Here is a 27729-nt window from a genome sequence, read left to right on the forward strand (position 1 = left end):
GAGTTACACCATGACACAATCTATTATAAATTTAGACTGATCTATGTAGCCAAACAAAGACTCCAGCCTTTATTTTGTACCTGAATAGATGGAAATTGAATTTCATGTATTGATGAAATGAAGCTATTACGACATTGGCACAGCTTGTTTGATGCAAGGATATTGTCTACTAGTCTTCCAATGAGCTTGCAGTAGTAAGCATCATCAGGGATCCACGGATTCTCTTCTCGGGCATTCATAGCACATTTGAGATAAGTATCACTTAAACACCAGCCAAGTGGGCGATTATCTTTGAGAGAGCCAATTATGGCGTGAACAAGTTTTCTCTTGAGGTTGGTGCGCTCTCTGAGATGCCTCTCGTAGTAGTGAAGGGTGTTGTACAGGTAAGTCACTGGACGGTCTGCCAAGAAGAAAAGGGAAAAAAAAAACCCACCCAGAAATAACTTCTAGCATGACTATTATATTTATGGTGACAAATATAAAATTACAATCAAGAGCTATTGATCAAGATCTTGAATCAAGAACAAATGTTATGTATTTAAAAACAGTGTATATGGAATTGATTCATGTTCTTTATTTCACTACACAACACTGATTTTTTTTTGCCTTGTACACAGACTTTAGTGTGTATGCAGAATGGTAGAGGTTGAGCAAAGAAAGTCAGTGTTACTGACAGCTCATATCTTAATGATAATACTGATACACTTGTAAGTCAACCATTTAAATCATCCCTTCATATAAAAGGGGTAGTCAATAGGAACAATCCAGATACGAAGTCACAGTAAAGAAAGAACATTGTAAAATGTCCAGGGGTAACACAGAAATGACATCTATACAAATCCTTGTTAAAAAATGCAGTTACAGCAGGTTGGGGGGGGAATCAGGTTGAATTATTTGAATCTTAAACAAGCGTAACTGGAGGAACTGCTTTTTAGCTATTTCAGTCTTGGTAACACCAGGTTTGTTAGGACACAGGTGCCAAGTACTAGAATTGGCAAGAGCTACCTGAATAAAAGCAGGTTCACTGTTAGTAGGCTGCAATTCACTGAACAGGGACTGTACTCCTCTGTGTAAATGTGCACAGGGCTTACACAGTGAGAAAGGATTAACACGCTGCTGTACCAGTAGATGAAAATCACAAATTAAGGAGATTAAAGAGAATGGAATGATCACAACAGGAATAAAGTCCGTATTCACGGGTAACTTACCATGGAATTTGTATAAACCTCCCAGATGATCCAATAGTGTTTCTAGTGATTTGGACACTGGAAGCAATTCCAGAAATCTATGGATTACAATGTCAAACACTGGCAGAAAGCGCAGGCATACATTTCCAAAATAAATTGGTAAGTACTGGGGCTGGATCTGAACTGGGGGATTGACTTGTTCTGCCAAGCCTTCAAAATACAGCTTTTCAGGATATTTCTGGAGGGAAAGAAATCCAACAAAATCAAAAGCTCTTCCCTTAAAAGCCGGGCACTAAAGATCCAGCATCTACACTTCTTTAAAAAGACAATTCATAACCCTCATTATCATACATAAATGGAGTGAGATGATCCCACTGTGAAGCCTACTAAAGAAAATTCAACTCTGAGTGAAAATATTTAGATATTATGACTGGTGGATAGCAACTTCTTCAGAAAAAAAAACCAAACCAAAACAGTTTCACCACTCCTCATAGTGGCCATAAGAGAGCATCAAGCATCCCAAGGCAAAGCAGAAAGCAGCCAGCCCTTATGTGTCCCTTGTCAAGTATTTGGAGAGAAAACCTAGGGGTAATCAGCACTGCTGAAAGTTTCTGCATCATATACTGAATCAGCACACTAGAAATAATATGCATGTAATAAATCCCTTGGAAAGAACTGGAGTGTATTCAAATACCAGAGGAGTACTCCGGCTAACAGAATCTGATTTCCTGCTACCCTCACAGTTTTAGGCACTGTCAAAGCACTGGAAGGCTAAATGCAGAGGGCTAATACAGACCAAATAGCTCCTGGATCAGAACTAGATTGTCTGTGTTCAGCTACATGAGTTTGCTGGTTTCTGTTTTGTCTGAGTGTTGATTTATCTTTTGATGCACTCCATTGGTCCATCCTTTTCTAGCCAGCAGAAGGCACTGTACTTACAGCAGCATTAAAATCTCAGCAGTATCTCTCCCTAACTTATCAGGGAATTTTTGCCACACAGGAGAAGGAAGAAGCTTTAATAATTAGGAGAAAACATAGGTTTAACTATTGTTATAGTCATAAAAACACCAGAAGGAAATATCTTCTACCTGATGTACAAAAACTCTGTTCTAAATGGATTTCGGTAAAGACAAGATTTTAAAATGCCTGGATATAGATGAGCAAGAATGAATCTCCAACCAACCCTTCAGCTGCTTCTACCTTTAAATATCACTGCATTATGGTTTTTATGTTATTACACAGTGATTTAAAAATGGGGGGGGGGGTTTAATACTAGCCCAAATAAATTCCTACTTACTAAGTAGCTGAAAAAGCTGTCCTGTCATTCACTGGACAAAACGTGCTTTGCCTGATCTCACCTTCACAGAAAGTAGTGCCATAAAATAATTGCATTAGCTTTGATACCTTGTGATAACTCATATGCTTAGTGTGCCAGTCATTCTGCAGCCAGTGCTCTGGAGAATTCTCCTTCACAAAATCACTCACTCTGTTTCGGAAATCGTTAGGCTTCAGTAAGAGTAACTGAATTATGAAGTAACAGACTTGAGCTTCGTTTCCTTCATGACTACGCATGGCCTTAAAGAAAAAGGATCAGAAAACATGGAATTACAGTTGATGCTGCTGCCTGCTTGGCTAGCAAATCTGGCTGCAAGTTAGGTATATCTGCACACAAATTCACATTGAACATACGGTCTCTCAACTGTATTTTTCAAGTGAAGGCACAGAAAAAAGCCAGGTTCTATCACCTCCCGTGAGAAGTACCCATCACATTTTTTTATTCCATAGGAGAAAGTCTTACAAACTCCCCAGTGATAGCACATTCTCCAAGAATTTTATCTCTCTTTTGGCTGCCAGTTCTGTTATTGAAAATAGCCAATTAATGATAATGAAGTTAAGATCGAGTCAAATGTCTGGCCACTGACAAGTTTGGAATTCAGTCTGAATACCAAACTAAAATTTAAACATCCAGCTTTACATTATTACAAGATTTTAAAATGTAAGTGAAGAATAATTGCTGAAGGAAAACTTAATTCTCTCTACATAAGTTCTGCTTTATTTTGTCCAAAAAGCCGAAAAGGCACAGAATGTCATTTCTCTCCTACTCTTCTGAAGGAACAGTATGAGCACAGATCTCATACAAGACTTTCCATTTGCTTCTGAATCATGGCATACCATACCCCTTCTACCTCTTCAGGCTCCAGAAATAACTGCAGAGTTCTGAGATCAGAGAATCAAAGCACAAATAACAGCATTTAATAATACCAGTTCAATGGTTGCCATTACATAACCAAGAAAAGATTGCCCTGTAGATTCAGAGAACTGCAAGACTTCAAGTTTTACGTTGCTTACTGAGTTAGCTAACAGTCACTGTGTAAAACCAATGCATTTTTAAAGAGATCAGTCCTAAAAAAGGGACTCGGAAAGCAGTCTCTGCGTGAAGAAATGGCATCTTGTCTTCGAAGGCAACACTTACCAAGCACAGTATCAGCCTATCCAGCGTTACAATGTTGTATTTCCACACCATGTCATTGAGAATCTCGATACATTTATTGAGTTGCTGGCCTCCCGCAGAGGTAGAGAATTCATACACCAGGAAATCTGCGAATGTCCTGACATGTGCCACCAGAGCTCTGGCCCCAATTCTTTCTAACACTCTAGGCAGGAAGAGGAAGAAAACAATAAAAATCCAAACAAAACAAACCACTACAGCTCTGTTACAGGAATGCTCACACAGACTGACAAGGCAACAAGCAATTGTTACTGTTCTTAATACATTTTTAACTAGTCTATTTTATAAGAGTTAGACAAAAATTCTCCCTTTAATAAATGAACTGAAAAAAAAACCCAAACCAAAGCAAAAAGTAACAACTTAGAGCAACGGAATTCCAAAGCCTGGATACTAAGCAGAAGAAACACTTCAAGTTCACCTATTCTTCCATATAGTATTCTGCCCAGAACCCATGCTTTAGTTACCCATTTTTAGTTTACAACTCTTGGGCCAATCTTCTTCAACTCAACTTTGTTTTCCTGCAGTACACGTTTTAATATAACCAGAGCATTAAAATACTGATATTTCCTCACTGCAAACATCAGTTGTTTCCACAGACCTAACAAGGACTGAAGAGAAAGGATCCATTGGCCACAGCTGATGCCGTTATTTCAGAGAACAAGTTAAGAAAATTGTTAGACAATAATTCCACAATAATTTTCATCTTAATAAAATGAAGATGAAATATTCTTAATAAATTATCATCTTATTAAAATGAAGATTCCACAATAATTTTCATCTTAATTCAACATCCATTTGGGGTTTTTTTTAAATAATTGGCCACGTATAAAGGTTAAGTAAATATACATGTGTTGTATCTTCTCTTTACTGTTTCAGATTGCCTGAAACATTGCCATGGCAAGTAAACCGTTGAATTCAAAGACCTCACGTCCTCATCTCTTACCAGGAAGAATATGCGCTGCAGATCACTGTGTGGTGCAACCAGTCTTAAATACTGCACAGTTATTATGATATGCTTGCTAATACCTAGCTCCACTCCTTTTTTTCATGCTCTGAATTAATAAGAAAACCCCATACAAATCAAGCTGTTAATGCCCAAGGCCTATGCCCTCAAAACTGAGTGTTGCCGTAGTAACTTGGAAATAGCACATCTTTTAAGCTCACCTGTAGCCAATTTGATTGATGTGATCAGTCTCTAACAACATCTTCCACAGGAGACAGAGGAAAAGTAGGGGTGAATGCTGCATAGAAAAGTACGTGATTATATCATTCTCGTCGGTCATAGACTTCCACTTGCGGTATTCTTCTTCCACGTTCTTCTTCAAGTTAAACCGGCTTTCCTGCGGCACGTTATTCTGCTTGAAGAACACCTGAAAAAAAGCAGGCTTTACTGTGACTGACAGCCGAGGATAAAACGTTCGCACAGGCGAACTTTCGCCTGACTTAGCACCTTGTGAGTTCCTACTTCCCTGTATGATACAAACGCGCCAGGCAGAGTTGTTGCTTCAGCCTGACACCACAGTGACTGTTACGTCACTAACAAAGCTACACGACTAATTGCCACAAGAAAAAAAGGCTTCTCCAGTTTTTTTAATTTTAATTAGACCTTATTTACCTTCCGCTGCAAGTGTCGGTTGGCCAAACTTGGCCTTAGAATACTCCAAGAGAAGCTAATGCATTTCTGAAGAAATAGCAATGTTACAATCATGCTGTGTTCTTTAGGGACTTGAGATTAATGCAGTCTGGACAGGAGAACAATCTCACGACGAGATCCTTTGCCTTATGCTAGTTAAGAGGGTAAAATTCTCCATATTCCCAATTATAAAATCATCAGTTTGAAACTATTACCTGCAGAGGAGCTGGAAAACAGCTTAGTGTGTGTGACGCCCAGTTATGTGGAGTAAAACTCATGATAGTCTGCAGTATATCCTTGCACCAAGTTCCTTGAATTGAATCAGAGCCTGTGAAAAAGTCTAGAAAACAGATTGATGACATTAGAATTTCACACAAAAAAGAACATTTCTTAATTGATATTCCTTTTGTAGTCACATACATCAAGGCTTTGCTAGTTCAACATGGCTTCCTCCTCGGCCAACTTCTCCCATTCCCTTTCTTTAATTCTTATTTACTCTACGGAACAATCTGGATATTAACTTTCTAGGCTATTAACAATGGCAAAGTTATTTTTAGGTTTTGAGCTAGAAATAAAGCAATCATGACTTTAAGATTTTATATTTCATTTCCTGTAATGACAGTAAGACAAGCTTTTACTGATTAACTGATTAGACTTTTAAAAAAATCCCAAGGAAGATAATGATGGAATTGCCAAATGCTATTTTATATTGCTTTAAAAAGGCTCTTCAGCAGCACCTTTCCCAATTTAGCCATAGAAATAAATCACAAGGCTCATCCCTCCCACCTCCAGTGTTGATTTCACATTAAAGGTTGAACAAAGGTTAAAAAATAAAAAACCTAACACAAAGCCACCCCTTCCCCTTTCAAATCACCTCCACCAGTTTTTGTGACATCAGTTGTTTTAACTCTCCAGCGAGTCTCCAGACTCAAACCATTAAAAAAAAAAAAGGAGAGAGAGAAAACATCCCCCTTAAAGTTAAGAAAAAACTGAGCCGTGTCACTGCACATTGTTAAAAACACACAATAAAAGCTTCTCCCTCTCCCTTCCCCAAGAAAGCAAACCCCAAACAAACACTACTTTTTCTTAAAGGTAAGCTGTAGAGGGGCTGGCTTACACATGAGCAAGACACTTGCTGTGAACATTCCATGTTTTTTAAATCGCATGTGTCAGTAATCAATCCAAACATTTATATTTCAAATAATGAACTGAAAACAGTTTTAAAAAGTTACCTTGTATCTCTGTATAAAAATAAGCTTTCAAACACTGTCTGATTTAACTACTGCTTTAATAACAGCTTTTTGCCTAAAAACAAGTAGTTGAAAATTTAAATTACACTTTTTTCAAAACCAGAAGTGTATGTGATATGTCTGATCACTGGGTCATTTCCAGGATATTCTACTAAACCGTATTTTAGGTAAATGGCTTGACCACGGCTTCCACTGAGATGTGATCTCACGGCACCACTATTACCTGTCACGTGCGTTGCCCTTGCTAGAGTCAAGATCAAAGCCCTGTTGAGTTCTTCTGATTCTGCCGAAAGAACTGTTTTGGGATCACTGAGGAATCGTGTAAACTGTGGCTGGACTTCCGAACTGCCCAAAGCTGTGATGAGCCTTAGAGCAGTACTCTCAACACTGAAAAAGGGAAACAGTCCAGTTAGCCAACTATGCTTACGCTGCTACTTCTAAGATTCAAAAAATACCTACTTTTGCTCCATTTTGTGCTTCAAATAATACACTTTTGAAAGTGATTTTCTTAACCTTTAGTAGAAGTTTGCTTTTTCCACTGTTAAATAGTTTATATCATTAATTACAGTACTTTATTTTTGAGTGCTTTATTTGACTATAAAGCTCTCCAAAGTTGATTTAATGAAAATTCCAGGTGCAGAGCCCCTGGAAGAAGAGCCTCAAGCCTCTCCAATTTACAGCCCCCCACCTTCTGTCATCTTATGAATGTGTTTGTCTAAACAAGGATACGTAGTTAAATAAATACATGCAAAACCAGAACAAATAGGCATGAATAATGCACGGGAAGTTTCAAAGCTAACTAGCACCTTGAAGGAGACAGCACTAACTGTCCTTTAATAAAGAAATGAGGAAGTACTGCTTTGTGATTAAAAGCAATTTATCTGCCAGTGCTCTAGCTGGAAGCGCTGTTCACACCAAGTAGTTCCAAGTAATTTAAAAGGGTTTTATAACATGGTGACTTTGAAATGCCAAAGCCAGAGGCTGGTTTGCTCCACTCTAGTTGCACGTACTGCTTATCGAAAGTGTCTGATTAACATCCATATTTCACAGATGACAAAACAAGATATAGGTGAATAAAAAGAGAAAGACCTTCATTTAGGGAGAAACTTGTCTTCACTTGTTCTCTTTATTCTTGATAAAGGATAAGCAACCTAGCAATTTGAGTTTGGACTATGAAATTACTGTGTAAGTAGACTTTAGGATAATAATGAGGTTGCTCTGCCTCCCTCACATACCCCCACAAGAACCACTCTACTCCAAGAATGAATGGACACTCTTTTCTCCAACTTCTCTATGACAAACCCCAGATTCTACATACAAACTGAATCTCATACCCTTCAACTTCTTTCACAGCTAATTTAAACTCAAAGCTTTTCCTCAGAATTATCTGCATTATCAACTCTAAAGCTTCTTTAACTAGTTTTTCCATCTTTCTTGTGCCCAAATCAGCTATTGCTTTATGTGTGGTTTACACTGACATAAGACACATCAGACAATGGAAGCGACACACTGCTTTCTCCACCCAGGTTCACATACAGCCACCGCAGTTTCGCGCGAATTGCTTTACAGCTGCAGGATGAACCAGGTTATTTCTCTGATCTGACTGAAAATTAACTTTGCTACAGAATTAACTGGAACCAACTTAACTCTTGTAATGGAATCAAACATCCTCTACGGGAGTAAGCAAGCGCAGTCTCCCTGGCAGACAAGCCAATCACTGTGACTACAAGTAGCATGCATTGCCCTTTATCTCCAGCACAAGAAGCTCAACAAACACTATCACAGAGCCATAGAATGGTTAGAGTTCGAAGGGACCTTAAAGATCATCTAGTTCTACCCCCCCTGCCATGGGCAGGGACACCTTCCACTAGACCAGGTTGCTCAAAGCCTCATCCAGCCTGGCCTTGAAGACAGCCAGGGATGGGGCATCCACAGCTTCTCTAGGCAGCCTGTCCAGTGCCTCACCACCCTCGACACTTCCCAGTGTGGCGGTTCTGGTGCCCATTCTTGTGTTCTGACCTATGACACTGCTGCCACGTCTGCACAAGAGGCTGCCCCATGCAACTCTGCAACGCACTACTGCTAACATCTAACTGTATTTCTGGAATGCGACCTGCCGAGATACCACAAAACAATTTAGTCACAGAACTAAAACTGGGAAGTACTCATGTCCCATTTAAACCAAAGCTTTCTTCATATGACGAAGGAGAATTGGAGAATACGGTTAAACACGGTAACCATCACTCACCACAGATGAAGCTGGTTCTGATTAGTCTGTGGCACAGCAGCCAAGGAATGAAGATGGCTGAGCAGCTGGACTCTGTAATGAGGCTGGATGTGATGCATCCGATAGCTGAACATTTCTAGCAGAGTGTGCAAAATGCCCCATGCGTGAGATTTGAACACCGTTGGCAGGAGCTGACCTTATGGAAAGAAGTTTGTAAAGTAAGTTTTCCGAGCGACTGCACTTTAAAATAGAATACAGAGTACGCTGTGGATGGACGGTTATATTTAGCTGCAAGACTGATACTTGGTTTGAAAACCGTATTTTCTCCAAAGAGCACGTGCGCAAGCGCTGTCTGAAGATGCCGTAAACGTGCAGAGCTCAATAATCTTTTGAATGAGTGTATACAGCAGGCATGCAAGCTATTTTACTGAGTGCAATTAAATATCCTTTGCATCTACTTCAGTAACCTGGCTTACGATTTTCCATCTAGTGCATTTTTGCACAACACGGCATAACTAGGAAGGTCCTGACTATACAACTGATGGCATAAAGGGACAGCAGAACACTCATCTGAAATTTACTGCAGCACTTGGATAATTATTACAATTCCTTTCATATTAAAATAATTAATGCATGTATTCAACATGCTGCATCATTACATTTTCATTTTTACTATGGTCTCTAGTTGTCATTTAAGGAAACTACTACTGAACAAAAGGATGAGGGAAAAAGAAAAAAAAAAAGGTTTTCTTTCTTACTGATAAAGCCTTTGATGCCCAAGGACTCTATTTCCATATACACCAACAGGCGACTATAGGTTTCCACAAGAGCAGGAGCCAAGGCCACACTAGATTTGGCATGAGCCAACTTAATCACCCTCGTAGCTATACTATGAATCAGACTGAGAAAAGAAAGAAAAGTGGTTTTCGATCAAAAACAAGGCCTTGAAAGTTAGGAAATTCATAAAGTAACTCGACAGATCTATACATGACATGTCCAGACACAAGAAAGCTCTCCTGATGTTAATTATTTACACGCACATCTACAGGTTGGGAAAAAAAAAAAACCCAAACAAACAACAGAAAAAGCTAGCTGCATACTGTACCTCATTTTGGCATGAACTGTGAGTGAGTCCAGGAGGTTCATTGGCAACGGGGTAATAGACCCTGATGCCATGCAATTAGTCCCGGGAAGAGGTATCCTCATATTGCCATTTCCATAAATAGTCTCTACTAGTACACCCATTGGCAAAGTGAAACACTCTGAATTGGTTGAATAAGCATTGCACAACAAGGCAATCTTGTAGTCGTTCATCTGCAAGTTTTTATTTCTTAAACTCTGTTGCAAAAACCTGCATGCCAAAGAGATTACCCATTAAGTAGAAAAAAAAAAAGCAGAAGAATACACATGCATTCCAGGGTTACAGCCACAACAACCCCAGTCAAAAACCTACTGTAAAATAGCAGAAAAAAACCCAGAGTATTTATTAATGGCACCAAAGCAAAATGGTTACATCTTAGGCCTCAGTTTCACTGTGTTATGATTTTCCTCTAACAGAGAAACTGCTTAGGAGAAAAATACACTTAAAAAAAGTCACCTTTCCAGACAAAACTTAACCCAATGTACTGCTTATCCACACTTTCCAAGCCACGGTGTAATAAACCAGAATTGTTTATTTTCTTTCAGAATCTCCATCAGTAAGAAAGACTTATTAAGCTCAGATTTAATGTATTATTCCCATTAGCTGTATGGTAACAGCATTTCACTTCTCACAAAATATTTTGACTCTGAGCTCTTCTTTTTGAATGACTTTGAGCTCATTCCTTCGATAACCCTTACACAGCATCCCATCACACAACACATTCCGATTACAGCCTTGGAGCTTCCTACTCCATTACGTCTAGAGACAAATAAAACGTAACAAAACCCACAAAACTCACTCATGGTGAAGTTTAAGAGAATGAGGAATAGGAATCTGTAACTTGGAGTTGTCACTATGGGCCTTCCGATTCAGATGAATCCAAATACAGGTCATTGCAAAAGCATGAGTTGACTGGGGTTTGTTAATATCAGGTACAGGAATACACTAAAGAAAGAACACATCAACGTGACATGTTGTATTAACGTACAGAAAACCAACTTAGAAAGCCACCATTCACAAGCTTTTGTTTTGCTGACTTCAACACTATAAGCAACGTTTCAGAAAAACAGATCCTACACTCATCCGTGCCTGCAGTTTTATATCAAGAGCTCTGGAATAGACTTGGACCTCAGTAATTATTCTGAGAAAAACCCCAAACCAAGCAAATAATCCAAGACCCCAGCAAATGGAAGTTTTTTGCTTAGAGTATATAAATTCAAGACACAGTACATACATATAATTACAAAGCACATATTTTTACTCTCAGCCTCACACTTCCACATTATTCAGAAATCAGCTACAGTATGTGCTTCCATAGTAAAGTACTCAGTGGTTCAGCAATATTTTCTGGAAAATCTACCTTGTCCAGCATCACCATATACTCCCAAGATTAATACACGTCCAATGAAAAGGAACACATATACCACAGAATTCAAAAGGCTTTGGCTACAGACTCAGGTGTATTACTGCCACTGGAAAAGGCCCTCTGACTCTCTCCATTTCTTTCCCTTCGGTAGAGTTGCTACTGCACAAACACCACTGAAGGCACAAGTGAGGCAGCAGCAATGCCGCGTCAAGGGTACAGTAAGACATACCCTCTTAGGAGCAACAGCCACAGGTACCACTTAAACTGCCTGTGAAACTGCACCCGTGGACATGCCCTAGTCTCACAACCCAGGGTAACTCAGAGCACATCACTATGGCTGAAGTAAATTGCCCTGTCACTCTTCACGTATTTTGTGCTGACAAAAGCAATCGCGAGCTCATGAAACAAACTGTACTGAAAAATTTCTGTGGGTCAAAACGAACTCAAGAAGGGAAAAAATTGCTACATATCCGTTCGATGCGCCACACGTTTGCCTTAACATGACTACTGACCCAAAATAGAAAGCTCTATAAGAGCAAGCAATCAGGACTTCATGCTGACAATGCTGAATGCTGTCACGATGGAAATTTGACAACTTCCCCTAATTCCCCTTTCCTCGGGAACCTTCATTCTAGAGGAAAGTACAAAGCATGACTGGAAATTTGATTTGTTACTGCAGAATGAATTTTAAGTAACCACTAACGCAAAACAAGTGTCTTGTTCCGTTCTTTGCACCTGAAAGTCTCAGCGTTCTACTGTTACAGCCCAGATGTAACAATAAAATTCCACATTAATCCTTAATAGTATCCTCATACAGTATCCTTCAACAGACTCCTCAAAACCTTAGTCAGACCAAAGTCAATAGAGAGATCACAGAATCACACAGGTTGGAAAAGACTTTTAAGCTCATCAAGTCCAACCGTAAACCTAACACTGCCAAATCCACCACTAAACCATGTCCCTGAGCGCCTCATCCGGATGTCTCTTAAATCCCTCCAGGGATGGTGACTCAACGACCTCCCTGGGCAGCCCGTTCCAATGCCTGACAGCCCTTTTGGTGAAGACATTTTTCCTAATCCAATCTAAACCTCCCCTGGAGCAACTTGAGAGCCTTTCCTCTTGTCCTGTCGCTTCACCTATCAGATGAGTTAACGGAAGTCTTGTTTTGTCCTTAAAAACACCGCCCTAATGTGGTTACTGGAAAAACATAGCTCGGAAATCCTGAAAATTTGTGTTCGATTATGAAACATCTCTCTCCGTCTATGCAGCAAGACTGCTGTAACAGTGACACAAGAATGACAGTAATACCGACATACAAAGGTTTCAGGTTGAATTAAAAATTAATAGTAAAACACTTAATTTCAGAGAGAAGACTTACTTCTTTCTCAGGATACAAGAGGTCAAAAAGCTTCATAACCGGGAGGAAGTCAGCCAGTGCATTCTTCTGGATGCTGCCAGATATGAACTGGAGCAGCACCCACATCAGATGGTCTCTTCCTTTAATGAGACCACGGCCTGCCAACTGTTAAAAACACTCAGTAACGCACAAATGCTGCATGCAGAAGAAAAATCACTTCAAAGATTCCTCTAAAAGTAGAAGGACAGACTAAAACAGTTCCAGCAGAGGTTGCTGGGAATTTTATAGCAGGACTTTGGCAGAAATGTACATCATGTTTTCAGAAAGATGGCAGGCAAACAGGTACGTTAATCGTAACACAGTCTCTGGGAGGGCCACAGCAATTAACGGTGGGACACAAAATGTTACTTAGCTCTTGAAGATCACTGTTTTGAAAAATTAGCAACTCAAATATTGGACTTAAATTGTCACCTTGTAGTCCTGGAGCCAAGTAATGTATTGCCACTACGAGCAGCAGGCCACAGGTGTTCTATCAACTCTACCTATAAAGAAAGTCTCTGAACCAGAACTTGGGCTCACTTCATCTGGACCTGTCTGGAATGGGGGTGGGGGGTTTGTTATTTAACTTCTTTATCTGTACCAGCAACTGTCTAATAACCAGTAGTCTACTCCTAACCTCTACTCGTACCTAACTTGCTTTAGTTTTAGCTTAGGTTGGTGCAACTGTATTGTACAGTGCCTACTCTTTCAGTGGTTCATTAACAGCAATTAAAGGAATGCAACCCTGGTAAAACCATTTTCTGGGCTATCAAAGGAGGAGAGAACTAGAACCCACCACAACTAAAACATAACCTGCACAGTAAATTTTGATATAACACGGAACTGACAGTGAGCACCAGAGAAAAGGGTAAATACGAGAAAGCGTAGGAGTTTTAATGGATTTATTATTAGGAAGTAATAACAACTCTGGACGGTCATTGCCAATACCACCGTAATTGGACAAATTGTCTTTGACCAGATTGCTCTGATCAGACAGACAAGGTTCTTGAATCCATAAACTTGGCATGTTTCTTGAGCGTACAAACTGAACAGGGCACTGACCCTGTTTGAAGCTTGGTTATAAACTGGATGCAATAGCACAGTACTGAATTATGCCAGTTTATCTCCTTAAGCTAGTTACTAGCACATTTTGAATCCAGATGCAACACAACATCCTGTAACTGAATACACGGGAAGCAGACCTAGCTCACAGCAACGTAACTTGAGAATGTGACTTACTTCTACAGAGCACAATGACCCAAACTTTTTACACACAGGGTACTTCTTGCAGAGGTGAGTGACCTTTTTCTTTTTTAAACTCGTTTTGGTTAAAATCTCTCTTACCAAGTGGAAGCGATACAAACAATTTACCTTTTGATGGAGTGACAGGACCATGTGAGGAAAGCTTGCAAACTGAAAGAGCACAAAGAAAATGAGCTGGCTGGAGAGATGCTGCCACAGAAGCTGACTGGTTCCACCATCATCAAACTTCTCTTCTGTCTCAGACCGTTCCATGGCATACACCACAAGATCCACCAGCTGGTCCTCCAGCACAGGGCAGCGCTGCTTGTGCTGTAAGGCAGAGATCAGATACAGTATTCCAAAAGCCTTGCCGTTAACGTCAGAACTTGTACAGCTGCAGTTAACAGTACAGTATTTCGACAGAAGGCTGGGAAGCGTGAAATGAAGTCTGAACTTAAGTTAAGGATAAGCCAGTGTATTAAAGCTGCACTATGTTACAGGTCATGATGATTTTCACATGTTATCACACATTATACAACTCTCTGCTCAGTTCCAAAACACATACCATCCATGCACAAATACCATCTGAGGGTTCTGTTTGCTTTTTAATAAATTCATGCAGAATGTTATTTCTCTGAACTTGCATTCATGGAAAACAGAAGTCCGTTCTTTTAAGACACTGGTGGCGGTTCCTTTGATAGTTTGGATGGGGTTATTTTTTGGTTTGGTGCTCTTCCTTCCCTCTTTTCCCCTTTAAGTCCATTTCAAAAGTAGGAATCACCATAAAGAAAAAGATGTAAGAATTATACCACCAAATCCAGAGGAAACATCCCAATACCTGACACAGGTGTTTAATGACTATTCTTTTTTTACTCTCATTTTGGGCTCACCTACAAACTACAACCAGCAGCAGAATTAACATCTGGTTAACAGCCCTATCATTAGTTGCTATCCTACTGACACAGCCCCAGCTGGTACAAGGCAAGACCAAAAAAGACTTGAAAATAATCTGATACAAGTGGTATGTTCTATGTGTTGTGAACAGAACAGAAACCACATATCCTAGCAATAAGCTCTTCAGGCATGAGCTTTAGACTGCCACAATCTCCACAGTGAGCTACGCAAACACAGAACTCATTTAAAATACACACCTTCCCTGATGACTTCTGATAATTGTTAAGTAAGGAGTGCGTTACACATTCAGATACACACGTTAGTACAGCGTAGGTAAAGCAGGCCCCACTACCAGTGCTTTGGAACTCGGATTACAAACCCACTGAAGACCATCGAGCATCATGTCACACCACAAGTCCTTTAGCGCAACCACCTTTTGTTACCCTGCATTAGTACAGTAACCCTAATACACAATACTAAGGACAAAAGGTTGCGTGGAATTTAACCTTTCAGACAGTGCTAGCACTTTGGAAATAATCTAACACACCTGCTTGTTGCACTACAATCTCTATTCCAGAATGGTCACTTTCATTTATTTTATTTTAAACACAGCTGATGCCTGTAACATAATGCAGCCTTAAAGAAAACATTATTACTTCAATGATACAAAAGAAAAGGAACTGAGCTGCTCAAACACTAATCATGAAAATGCAGTGTCCCTTTCCAGAGGCAAAAAGGTGTATGTAAAAAGGTTAAAAAGATAGCCCAAACACTCATAAAAAGTTTTACGGATGCCTTAGATGAGTTCTTTGACTTACTAGCAAGGCAGCCTAAAAAACCCTTTTAATTAATAAAGAAAGACATAACCAAAGGAAAAGAGAGATGCTGAAAGGAGATGCTTGTTCTACCTTCATTGAGGGTGGTCTTTTGCCATGAAAAACAACAAAGAGATTCTTTTCAATTGAAAATATAATGCAAGAACGGGAAAAGTTGTGAACTTTTCAGTGAAAGTTCAAAATATAGTGAACAGCATCCCCTTCACCAGCTCGAAACCACGGAAAGCTACAACTGTAGCTGTACTTTCCGGAAGCATGCTTAACACAAACCTCCAACTAAAGACAGAAAGCATCGCCTACAGTTCCACCTTCTCCTCCAGTACGCAACGCCATTATCCCGGACCGACCGCCTTCCGTGTTTATGGAGAGCAGTATTAACATCACCCACTGAGAATACTTGGGGGTTTCTGTGCTTCAGTTTTTTCCCCCTCCCAAAGCAACTAATTATGAAGCAGAGCAGGGTGCAACAGACAACACTACAGACTAGTTTATAATCCAGCATGCAAAACTACTACGTACAGGGCTTGAAATTTAATAGTTTGCTAAGCTCTGGGTTGATGTTCAAAAGCCTAATCATGTTAGGCTATATTAATTTAGAATAAAGTTATTCAAAGAATACAACAGGAGAATATTACTGTTGTAAGGAAAGCCAGAATTTCCAGTAGGAATTTTCACCATTCTGAATGATTCTAAGATTGGGAAAATTTTCGGAGCCAGGAAATTAAAAGAATAAATTCAGTCTTTTATTCTTAAAATCACAGTTTTATTGCTTTAAGAACAATTTTCAATAAAGAAATATAGCAGTACTTCACTTTCTACCTTAATTTCATTTTCTGGCATTTTTTTCTTTATGTTCAGTGAATATACGTTTTTGTACAGATTTTGTACCTATAGTTTTGAAGCACTGAAAAATAAAACACTGTGCTGCATAAGAATTTGCAGGACTGGGGCCTTATTTTATTAATTGCCTGTAATGGAAAGAACATCTCAGTAAACATGGAGATGAATAAAAATATAGGTGGGAGCTGATTTCCCTTACAAATAAGTAGGAACTCATTTTTTGGTATGGCTTAAACAGAACAAAAACCAAACAAAGCCTGCACTGATTTGGATTATATATGGAAAAATACAGCATTCAAAACCACTATGCTTTGTTTTCCTAAAGAGAACATTATTGAAATATTTGTATTTCTGTTATATAAATACACATTAGCCATTTTGCCCTGAAAATAGGATTTGACGATCTGACAAATACATACTCTCATTGAAAACATTATTAAACCATAAAAACAATACAGGGGGGAGGGGGGAAACCATCCTCATAACAGCTTGATACTAAAATTTCTTGGTCTCAGCCCTCTGATGGACTAATGGTGCTTTAAGTGGATCAAAGCTTCAACTGGGTTTGGGGTTTTCTTGTTTGGGGTTTTTTTTTTTCCCCCAACTGGTTGTGGGGGTTTGTTCTCGTGAGTTTGTTTTGGGTTGGGTTTTTTGGGGGAGGGGTGGCATTAAGTGTTCCCTAAAAGAAAACTATTTTAAGAGGTCAGTAAGGCTAGCTGCAAGCTATTAAGAGTTTTTGAATATTTTAACCAACAACATCTAGCTCAAAAATATTTAATAAAATATCCACACTTGAAGAAATGGATTCAGAAGGCCAAACTGCAGAGCCCAAGATCCTTGCAAGAGTACAACTCTGTCTCCAGACACTGAATTCAAACCATGTAAGCTAAATGCCTGAAGTAGTTAATACAAGACAGAACTATAGCTCCTCTCTCACTTCCATGTTCCCAAACTGTGTGCTACCAAGACACAACCCCTTAAAGCTTGTTTGTATTATGCCTGATTCTACCATGTTCAGTGGGCATTCTCAAGTTAACCTCATTAAAAACTGGAGTAAGTTTCAACAAGGAAGTTGCACTCACGTGTTCTCAGCGCATATTCTTACAATCAGAAATACATACTCACACCCCTTAATTCAAGTACTTTGCCCTGTTAACACTAATAATATTGGATAGTAAGTTCCTGTCCTCAACCTGCAAGATTTTAAAAATAAAAGGGAAAGTCAATTTTTGAATATTGCATCATAGCATTCCCTTCACATAATGATTGTCCTTACACAATGCATGGCCAGAGACAAGAAACATCTTCCCCAAGCAAACTATCCTGTCTTGTAGCTAGGAGAGAATACAACTGCACATTCACCTGGACAGAGTATGGCACGGGTCATTTCCTACTCAAAGCAGCAGATCACCACTGCTGGTTTAAAAGGTGACCAGCCAAATACACTCTTTAAAGAGCAAAATCATTAATGCAATAGCTGTTAATTAAAAGTCTGTATAACATTACAGAAACAAGACACCTGAAAATTACCTTCTCTTTCAGATATTCCCCAGCCCAGAGAAATCAAGGTTTAACAAAGTTTTCCACTGTTTACAGGACTGCAATACAATCCTGATGGCAAGTATGCAAGCGAAATTGGCATTTTATTCTTCATACAAGTCTGTACAGAGAGGTTAAAGGTATAAACCCAAACATTCTAAGTGACTTCATGTCCTTAAGACATTGCTAAAGCTCGCTTTTAAGAACCAACTGCAGGATCCCTGAACCAAATCCTAATTTGGCATCAATGTATTTAGACACACTGAACCGTCAATCATTTTTAAAAAACCCAGAATGTTACGTACCTCAACCAATTATTTAGAAGATAATTAGTATTAGGAGTATCACCCCAGCTAACAGCAGAATACAAATTGACAGAGAATCATTTCGGTTGGAAAAGACCTTTAAGATCGAGTCCAACTGTAAACCATAACAACACATGGTAACACGCAATTTAAATCTCAGCTTCCCATAGACCAACTGAAACAGATATACAAGAAAAGGTACTGTCCCACACAGAAGTACACAGCAGCAAAAAATAAAAATCCCCAGACTCCAACAGAAGGAACAGTTTGAAGTCCGTATTATTACATCTGGACTAAAGCCATATACTTAATAAAGGTATTAGAAAACCTCACCCCACAACAAAACCCGATGGCAAAACTTGGAATCCCGAAAGGAACATATGAATCTACAAAGATATCAAATTTTACCTTTATTTTTCTCTCTGCAAGGTTAACAGGACAGCTGGATTTGTACTCTTTTTTTTTTTTTTTTTTTAACACACCCCAGGGCAGTGTGGAAAAAAGTTCAGCTTACTAGAGTTGTTCTGGGGGTTTTGGTGGTGGTGGCTTTTTTTTTTTTTTTTTTAACACAACCCAGAGATGGCTTGAGCGAACAGTTTTCTACCATAGACCAGCTTAATTAAGACTGAACCGGAAAATTTCATTGTTCATCTTCAAGAATATTTGAAAACTAGGACAAATTTGGCTGAACCATACCTAGTTTGTGATGCCAAAAGATTCAAATGAAGGCTCCAATCCTGCAACTGGATCTGTGTAAATAGTTGACAGGGCATACAAGCAGCTTCACATCAATCATTAATGATCATAAATAAATAATGATCATCGCTTTGAGGTGTTTCTGTATTTACTTTGAAACAAACTGACACTATTTCGTTTCTAAGTGTCTCGTATTACACTGACAATAAATTTCAGTTAGTTCAGTTCTAACAAGAAAATACAAAATATCAGCCATTTCACTGAAAGCATCAATACAGTTACACAACTTCTGAAAATCATGCTACTATTTTTTTCTCAGGTGGCTACATTAACACATTCAACTACAACATAAAGTTAAATTGTACCTAAAAGTGAGTAAAATTTTAATGTTTTCCGCAGTTTTAGACAGAGCATATTAATGTTTAAATGGAACATTATTACCTGTTCTGCACCACTACAACATCCTACTCTGTATTTATGTTAACTCACAAATGTTCTACGGCCCAAACATCTTTATGGTGTTGTAACTGTAGTAGCACAGCTATAGTTCATGTTCTGTCAGCATTTCCTTTGCAAGCTACGTTCTTCAAGTTTGTTCCTTGGCCATAAAACTTCACGCCAGGTTGAAACTTTGTGTAGGAATTCCTATACTAGTAAACAAATTTTATGAAGTATAGTTCGATATGTTTCTTCAGTTTTCTTGAATTACTTTTAGAGGACAGTAAGGTAGGAGTTAAAAGCCAGCATTTTTAACATCAAAGTTTTTTTTGACCTGAAGGCACAGACCATCCATAGGTAGAAGAATAAAACGGGTTCGATATATTTTTTTGTCCAGATGTTGTATTATTTACCAGTTACACAATGCACAGAGTAATAGTTTAATTTATTAACTGAATGTAGACACAGAAGTAGACACAGAATACAAATACTACTCATTTTGACACTGAACCTAGCAGCTCATTTCCAAGGTTTAACGTTTCAGCTGCTTGAAGTCTCAGATACAAAAGACTGTCATATTCCACTCTGAGTACTGTTTGCCAAGATGTAGGAATCTGCGCATTCAAAAACATTGTCCCAGTCCAGAAAGAGCACTGGTAGATTTCACTTACAATGGGAAATATACACAAGGTTTCAGGATCATGTAAATTTTATAGTCAAGTTACAAATCTGAAAAAAGTCTCTTAAATGGAAACACTGACACAACCTTCACTATAGTATTGCAAACAGCAACGCTATTTTAGAAATCTTAGGCAGTGTTTTATAAAGTAGGCGTGGAATTGGTTATTGTAACAAGGGATCAACTGTAAAGATAATACCCATAAATTCAAATTTCAAGCAGAAGTCCACTTGATTGACTTGCTCAGGCGTTTGTTTATTTATTTATTTATTGAAACAAGTAGTCAGATTTTAAGGAACTACTTTTCACACGGTACTCTGCACTACCTTTCTTTTACCTAGCTTGGAGAATATTTTAATTGCCCGTTGGGATGTTTGTTACAGAGGCTTCCTAATGATAAGGAAATTCCACTAGTAAAGCTTCTTTTTTTTTTTAATCAATGATGTATTTACGCTTTATAATTTTCCATTTAAGGGCAGTGGATGTTTTTTCCAACTGCATAAGGAAAGAAATTTTGAACTACGAATCTCTCCTCATCTGAAAATTCTAGCAGACAAAGCAGAAGTTCTTATGCCTGGTAAGGGAATGGGAGCAGTCCATTCCAATAGAAATTTTAGGACCAAAGGACCACTGACTGTCAGCTTTACACTGTATCTCTCATCTCTCTAGAGATCTGTAGTGAGAATTTGAGCTTGACTAATGGTCCTGCCAATTTCAAGCCCTGACTGCACATGTATTCTCTAACTGGAATCAGTGGCTACAAAGCGGCCAGCGTATCGTTAGTCACAATACAACAGTAAGGTTGTGAACATACCTGAGCAATGTTCAAGGTCTAGAGCATTGGAGGATGGGCAGGACAAGACAGGACAGAACAAAAATAAAGGAAGAAAAAAAGAAAAGACAAAACAGTGACTATGAGGCCAGCCTCAAGGATCCCCAAGTCAGACTAAGCCCTCCCATTCTAAGGTATAAAAGAAAAAAACGTAACAAGACAAAACCCAGCTTTTCCCTATTCTAGTACTATAACATGCCAATATAACAGAGAACAACAATGCTGTAAAAAAACTAATGACATGAACAATAACCATTTTTATTGACTGAGCTAGCAGTCTCCCGCTGTCTGTCAAAGGTGTACTTGAGGCTGGCCTTATAGGAAAAAAAAGCAATGCAAAAAAAAAATCATATTTTAAATCTCTACTTTTCAATTTAACATTCGTAAAGCAATATACAAATGATAGGAACAACAGTGTCCAATTAACCTAATATGATCTCATTAAAAAAAAAATCAAAACAAAAAAAAATCACTCTCTGTACCTAAACTGTTTTGCTCAGTTAGCTATAGCAAAGAAAAGAGAAAAAGAATAGTGCAGATTCTATGCAGAATTAAACCACATGTTACAGCACAGTACAGTACCTGCTTATTCAGACCTAGCATATTGCAGACCATATCCCTTGAATACGGTTGTTCCAGCACATATCTCAACAAAGCAGTCTGTGGCTCAAACAGATCCTTAAAAAAAAAAAAGCAATCACAAACAAACATATATTGCCTCAAGATTATGTTTCATACTGAGTTTATGTACAACCTAAGGATGAATGTTTAATTCATGCAGATATGCATTATCTGGCAAATCTTTTTTGCTCTCTGACACCAAAAGAAAGGAAGAAATAATCCCAGATCTTAAGAAGTGATAGATTTTACAGGGACCAAGTAGAAGAACATTCTTCACCCCACGAAAGGATGGCACACTTTTTGAAACAGCCTTGAATACTGGCAGACCGTCAAGAACTCAGAGGAAGCCAGGTAAGACAACTGAGGAGGCACATGACCAAGAGGCATAAAAATCACGAGTAGGGTGAAGCAAGCAGATGGGGCACAACTGCTCACTGTGTCTTCCAATAGCTGAATCACTTTAAAGAAACACGTTATCTGAAGCTAGGTTCAAAACAAACCGAAGGAGCCGATTCCTCATGCAACAAGTTGAAATGTGGAACTCCTTGTCAAAGGGATGTTGAGGATGCTAAAAACTTACACAAGCTCAAGAGGAGACTGAACAAATATTTCGAAGAGGAATAATAATGTAACTAAACAATACTGCAATATATAGTTTACATACTGTATATAAAATACACAGATAACTAAATATACAGAAGCCAAACCTGTCTCAGGAAACATTCAAAATTGTAATGGCTGTAGAGTGAGAACACTATACATGTTATTAAACATACTAGCTTTATATCCTTCTTTAGGCGCCTAGGATACAGGGAATGGGATGCTAGACAATGTGTATTTTTGTCCTGATCCTTTAAAGTTTTTAAATTCTTTCAGCACACCACTACTTCGCACTCCGCGTTTTAAGTTTAAATAAGTTAACTCATATTTGACTTCTAAAATTATCCTTCCTATGGAATAACTAAGAGCACAGAAAGGAAGAAGTTACCTTCCCATCCTCTTTCACCTCCCTACCACTATACTGATTTTCCAATTGATTCTCTGTTCTCGCTCTCTCTCACACACACACCCACACAGCACATTGAACATCTCATGTTCTTTGGCATCCTGGGCAGCAGTTGACCCACACTAAAGGTCCTCCACGCATAGTCTGAAAACACGGAAATATATACCACAGTGAAAACATCTGTGTCTCCCACGTTAGTCTAACTGGAACAACTGGATATTCACAGTTGAAATCACTTGCTTCCCCTAATGATATAAAAGCTTTGTATTTACTGAATTTAACATGTTCAAGAAGCTTAATAAGGCATACCTTATCATATGGCAAGAGACCTTTCAAAGGAAAGCGAAGGGTTGTAGGATCCAGCTTCCATGAGTTACACATGGCACCTGAGTTATTTACCACGGGGAGAAGACTACAGCGACCTACATGCAACAAAACACAAATTCTAAAACAGTGCAACTGGCCTATTGTTTCATCGTTCTGATGCAAAAACTGACCTCAGCCACTTTTATGCTCTTCTTAAATTTCCACTGTTTAAAGCTTTTTATCATAGGATTGCTTCAGAGTGACTTTATTTTTCTATCTAATTTTCAACTAATAAAATATCTAAGGAGTAAAATCACCTTCTGTTCAGACTGGGTACCCTGAAAATAAAAGTATTTGCAAATACTCATCTTAAAGTGCCCTTTCAGGTTATGAGAAGACTGTCCCATTGCCATCGCTTGATCTAGGGATTTAATTTTGTACGCTGACCCTTTCCACAAAGAAAATGGTATTACTAATCTAAGTATATAACCTAGTCCTGCGACTTTCCTGTGCTCACCCTGCAAGACAAACCGTGGGCAGGATTCTGTTCAGTAAACTACTCGAACACAAGCGTCTGCACTCCCCACTGCAGTCAGTGGAGATCTAGTCGATTCCATCAGTGTAGGCCAATGCGATTCAGTTGTTCACACATAAAGTTTTTTGTAGGGTAAGTTTAGACTTGTTAGTGTCAATTAGACACCTGGGATCTGTTTCAGTTGCTTAAAGACAGGCATCTGAACTGAGACCCTAGTGCACCTGGGTATCAGCATCTAAATTCAGGCGCCCCAATTTTGACCTAAATCTCATTGTCAGTTCAAATTCCATGACTTAGGTTGTCCAGACTGGCCATATTACAGCCAGATAAAACAAGTAAATAAGTATTTCTTTCTTCCCTTCATCCATCTCTACAGAGGTCACTTATACATACAAGACTTGTAAAAATTGTGTGTGATCCCTGGGAGCCGTATGCATAAAGCTATGCCACACTTCCAAGAGAAGAATTACTACGTGCTTCTGAAACACAAAATGCTTTGGAGCATTTCACATGAATTTAAATCCTCAATCTCTGCACTGAAGGAGCTCAGTTGCAATAAACCTCGCTCAGATCCAAGATGCAATGCAGCGCTTATTAAGCTACTTAATTCTCAAAAGAAACACAGGACATTTTTATCTTTTAGGGGAAAAAATTAGCCAAATTTTAATCTTTGGATTTCTAGCATTAAACAAAGGTGAGTTTTTCTTTCACAGAAATGGACAGCCAGTACTTGTCTGAGCTAGGAAATGTTCACACAGAAGCCTGCAACAATATGCATACAGCTGAGCAGCTACAAAAGCTCCAAGGAAGCAGAAGTCAGAAAAGACACTGTGACTAACATACCAGTGGTCTCAAAATCCTTGAGCATAGAAAACCTAAAATTTACCTAACATCTACTGTAGTTAGAAAGTATATGGCCACGTAATAAGTAGTAGACTTCCACTACCAGCCTGTAACAGAAATTGTTTTGGTCTCATTAGTATTAATTTCTCCCTTCAAGGCAAAAAAGAGAAGATAAATAAGTCTGAGAACAAACTGTCAAGAGTAAAAATACCGCATGAAACAAATGCTCTGAATCATTTTGCTTAGATGAATATATGCCCCAAAAGGTTATAAGAAACAACACAGTTCAAAATCAATTATTTTGAAGTCATTCTCTTACCACAAATGGAATTTATTCTTGCTGTAGGTCTAAAGGTATCCACAAAATCTGACACTAAATTACCTAGTAGCTGGGTGAGGAGAAAAAAAATAAGGGTTTAAGTTGCAGATACTGCTAAGCAATATTTAAGACTTTAAAACAGTTTATACATTTTAGTAACATATACAGGTATCTACTAAAATAACTAGCTTCCCTCACATTTCAACAAGTCACAAAAAATCATCCAAAACCTAAAAATGACAAAAGGAAAAATGCAACCTCATAAAGGGGCAGGCAGCACTCTCCTTAGCTTGCAACCAAATGAGTTATTATATAGTAAGTCTTTCTCCTGTGCATACTGTATTATTTCAGTGCACATTATTTAGTAACACATGATTTCAGACAAGCTTTAGAATTTCTGTTCATAACAAATCTCTGTTTGCCTCTGAATAACAATTCCACAAAAACAAAGGACCTAGATTAGTGCCCTCTGGATTAAATCTTGGCTCAAAAGAAGTCAGTAACAGTCTTCCCATTCATTTAAGGGAATCTAGATTTTATACTTTGCCTGATACCTAGTTATTGTAACAGAATACAAAATTAAAAACTAGATCAACTTTACATTCTCCTGTGAAACAACGACCATTTTCATTGCACCAGAGCCCCAAATATTTTTGCATAACTGAATTGAAATAAACACTGGTCAGCAATTCAAAGCGAGTTTTCTTACTGTGAAGCCACAGAGAATGCGCAAACCAGTAGGTAAGCATGACCTGCATTTCCAAATGCAGTCAACAGACAACCTAGTGCTTCAAGAGTTTCAGCCCATAGGTCAAAACCAGGTCATCGACTTCACGCAAGAACACAGGGAGCTGCTGCTACAATCACATCAAGCCTGTCTCCTACTTTGCACGCCTATACACAGAGCTTACCGTTGAATAGAACATTCTAAATCTCGTTTAAACTCTGTTTTATGTGAGTAACAGTAATTTTATCTTGTGTGGAACAAAACTCCAGATGGCACAATTTGCTATCATATCATTACCCAATGCGGAAGTTTTCCTTCAGGATACAGTTTTCTGATTTCTGTAACTGCAAAGTAGGCAGGTAACAAACATGCGTTTCTTTCCAAAATGTAGGCTACCACCTATTAAAAAAAAAATAAAAAAAATGCATCAAAGTAAAAGACTTTGGACAAGGTAAACAAAGGTGTTGTCTGTCTACTAGACTCAGGCAGCCCATGAAAACAGATATAAGAATTAAAATACTTTTTCTTATGTTATATTCTGACAGTAGTACGTTAGTTTAAAACCTGGTTTTAGTTGTGCAAGTGTAAGTTAGACCGTTTAAGCTGAAGTAAAGCTATGCCTACGGAGTACTGAAAACAATCACTACTGCCATTCACTAAGAAAAAAAAAATAAAGATATTAATCTTGATATTGTATCTCATACATTTTACCTTAGGCAAGTCAAACATTGGGTCTGACTCTCCCATTAGGGATTTTATTACTTATCTACAGTATTCCCCCAAAAGCTCTTTGGTTACTGTATAAAATGCAATTACAGACCAGAAATCGAGCACAAAGACTTTGCTGCTGAACTGTACCAACTTTCAGAGAGCCACCCCAGCTATTAGAAACTCACTAATAAAAGAACAAGGCCTATCTCCCATTACAGAGATAACACATAAAATTCAGATAGCTACCTCTCTTGCTGCTAAAAGCTGCTGTACAACAGCCGAGCTCACAGTATTTGGAATTGTTAAGATTTTCTCTAGGATCACTTTCAACAGATCCCGTACACCCTAAAAGAAAACACAACAAAATTAACGTTCCCAAATAGTCTTTATTTCTGGCAGAAAGACTACACAATCGTTTTGGTCAGACAATTGGTCAGCTGTTGACAGGCGTATCAGCTGATTGTTGCTAAATGTCAGAAGACAGACTGCTACTGAGAATGTGAACGCTCAGGATATGTAACTCCTCACAGAACTTCCCAATCTTAGGATAATCCAGATGAGAAAACAAGTGTTGAAATTTTGATGTATATCCAGAGACACCCAGCCCACAACAGTTTGTGCAGACTGACCAAAGCACAATGTTGTTTTTTATGCTGTTTGCTCTAACACACTCACCAATGCTGGTGAGGTGATTCTGAGCAGGAGACGCATGGTTTCCTACTCCTTCCATTACAAGTTGTACCCTGCCAAAGACTCTGCTTTCCTACACAGCAACAGGGGTCACAGCAGGTGCCAGAACTTCAGCCTTACTGCTTGACAGTATTACTTTTCCATGTGTACCACTTCTGCAACTGCATTAGGGTTATTTAGCTTGCAATTGAAAGAGGGATAGAAGACAACTGCGTAACAAAGAGAGGAGTTACACTGTCCATACAGAACTATCTATTAAGGTAAAGCTCAACTATGAAAAAGCATTAAAAGTGGTCTCACTGAATTACTCTTTTCTTTCAGAATCAAAGCAGCTTTGAAACACTAGATGTCTCTGACATAAAATCATAAAAACAAAGCCAGAAAATATTATGCTTTGTCACGAAGAAAGGAATGGGAGGAAGATACCTTGTAGTCTACACCTCCAATAATCTTCCGGACCAATTTAAATGTTAATGCCCACAACTGTGTCCTTTCCCATTCAAGCGAATCAGAGTTTATCAGAGATTCACAAACCATCCTAGCAGGAGGAGATAATGCAAAAATGAATGACAGATAATAAGAACGTGTTCTCCAGCAAGAATTTTACAACGTCACTGTAAAATACCGTCCAGTATTACAACTTCCATGCATCCTATCCACTGATTCATTCCAACATAGCTTACCTGGGTGGCAAAAGTCCAGTTTCTACTGCCATTGCTAAGCAGTCATAAAGAAAAGAAATTCTTTTAGGACTATGTTGGCTATGAATGAATCTTACAATCCACTGGACACACTGTTCATGGGATTCCTGAAAAAGCAGTAGAGTGGAGAAAGAACATATTTACAGGTAGTGAAACAAACTGTAAAATTCGTATAGCATCCTACCATGAAGAAATGAAAGTAACAGAACAAGATCATAAATGGTAGAAGTTGTCCAGCTGTGCAACATTGGCTTTTCCCT

At 38.6% G+C, this 27729-nt stretch overlaps 1 protein-coding gene across 1 annotated transcript in view; it reads right to left on the reverse strand.

Moving 5' to 3' along the window:
• Positions 1–80: 80 nt before the first annotated feature.
• The window catches only part of MED23 (mediator complex subunit 23), a gene marked incomplete at its 3' end in the record, with an annotated part of 28457 nt that continues 808 nt past the window's right edge, over positions 81–27729 (reverse strand). Inside the window, exons 3-23 of the mRNA XM_010148871.1 lie at positions 27452–27576; positions 27195–27306; positions 26325–26423; positions 25665–25766; positions 24641–24710; positions 22947–23059; positions 21593–21688; positions 20993–21010; positions 14081–14281; positions 12692–12835; positions 10747–10892; positions 9912–10157; positions 9565–9707; positions 8828–9002; positions 6803–6966; positions 5545–5669; positions 4861–5066; positions 3661–3841; positions 2592–2762; positions 1209–1425; positions 81–400 (exon numbers count right to left, since the gene is read on the reverse strand). Of these exons, the coding sequence (XP_010147173.1) occupies positions 81–400; positions 1209–1425; positions 2592–2762; positions 3661–3841; positions 4861–5066; positions 5545–5669; positions 6803–6966; positions 8828–9002; positions 9565–9707; positions 9912–10157; positions 10747–10892; positions 12692–12835; positions 14081–14281; positions 20993–21010; positions 21593–21688; positions 22947–23059; positions 24641–24710; positions 25665–25766; positions 26325–26423; positions 27195–27306; positions 27452–27576 (3174 nt within the window). The remainder of the gene's footprint in view (positions 401–1208; positions 1426–2591; positions 2763–3660; positions 3842–4860; positions 5067–5544; positions 5670–6802; positions 6967–8827; positions 9003–9564; positions 9708–9911; positions 10158–10746; positions 10893–12691; positions 12836–14080; positions 14282–20992; positions 21011–21592; positions 21689–22946; positions 23060–24640; positions 24711–25664; positions 25767–26324; positions 26424–27194; positions 27307–27451; positions 27577–27729) is intronic.

The sequence above is a fragment of the Eurypyga helias genome, unplaced genomic scaffold (genome assembly GCF_000690775.1).
Source record: "Eurypyga helias isolate BGI_N326 unplaced genomic scaffold, ASM69077v1 scaffold9053, whole genome shotgun sequence".
Lineage (NCBI taxonomy): Eukaryota > Metazoa > Chordata > Aves > Eurypygiformes > Eurypygidae > Eurypyga > Eurypyga helias.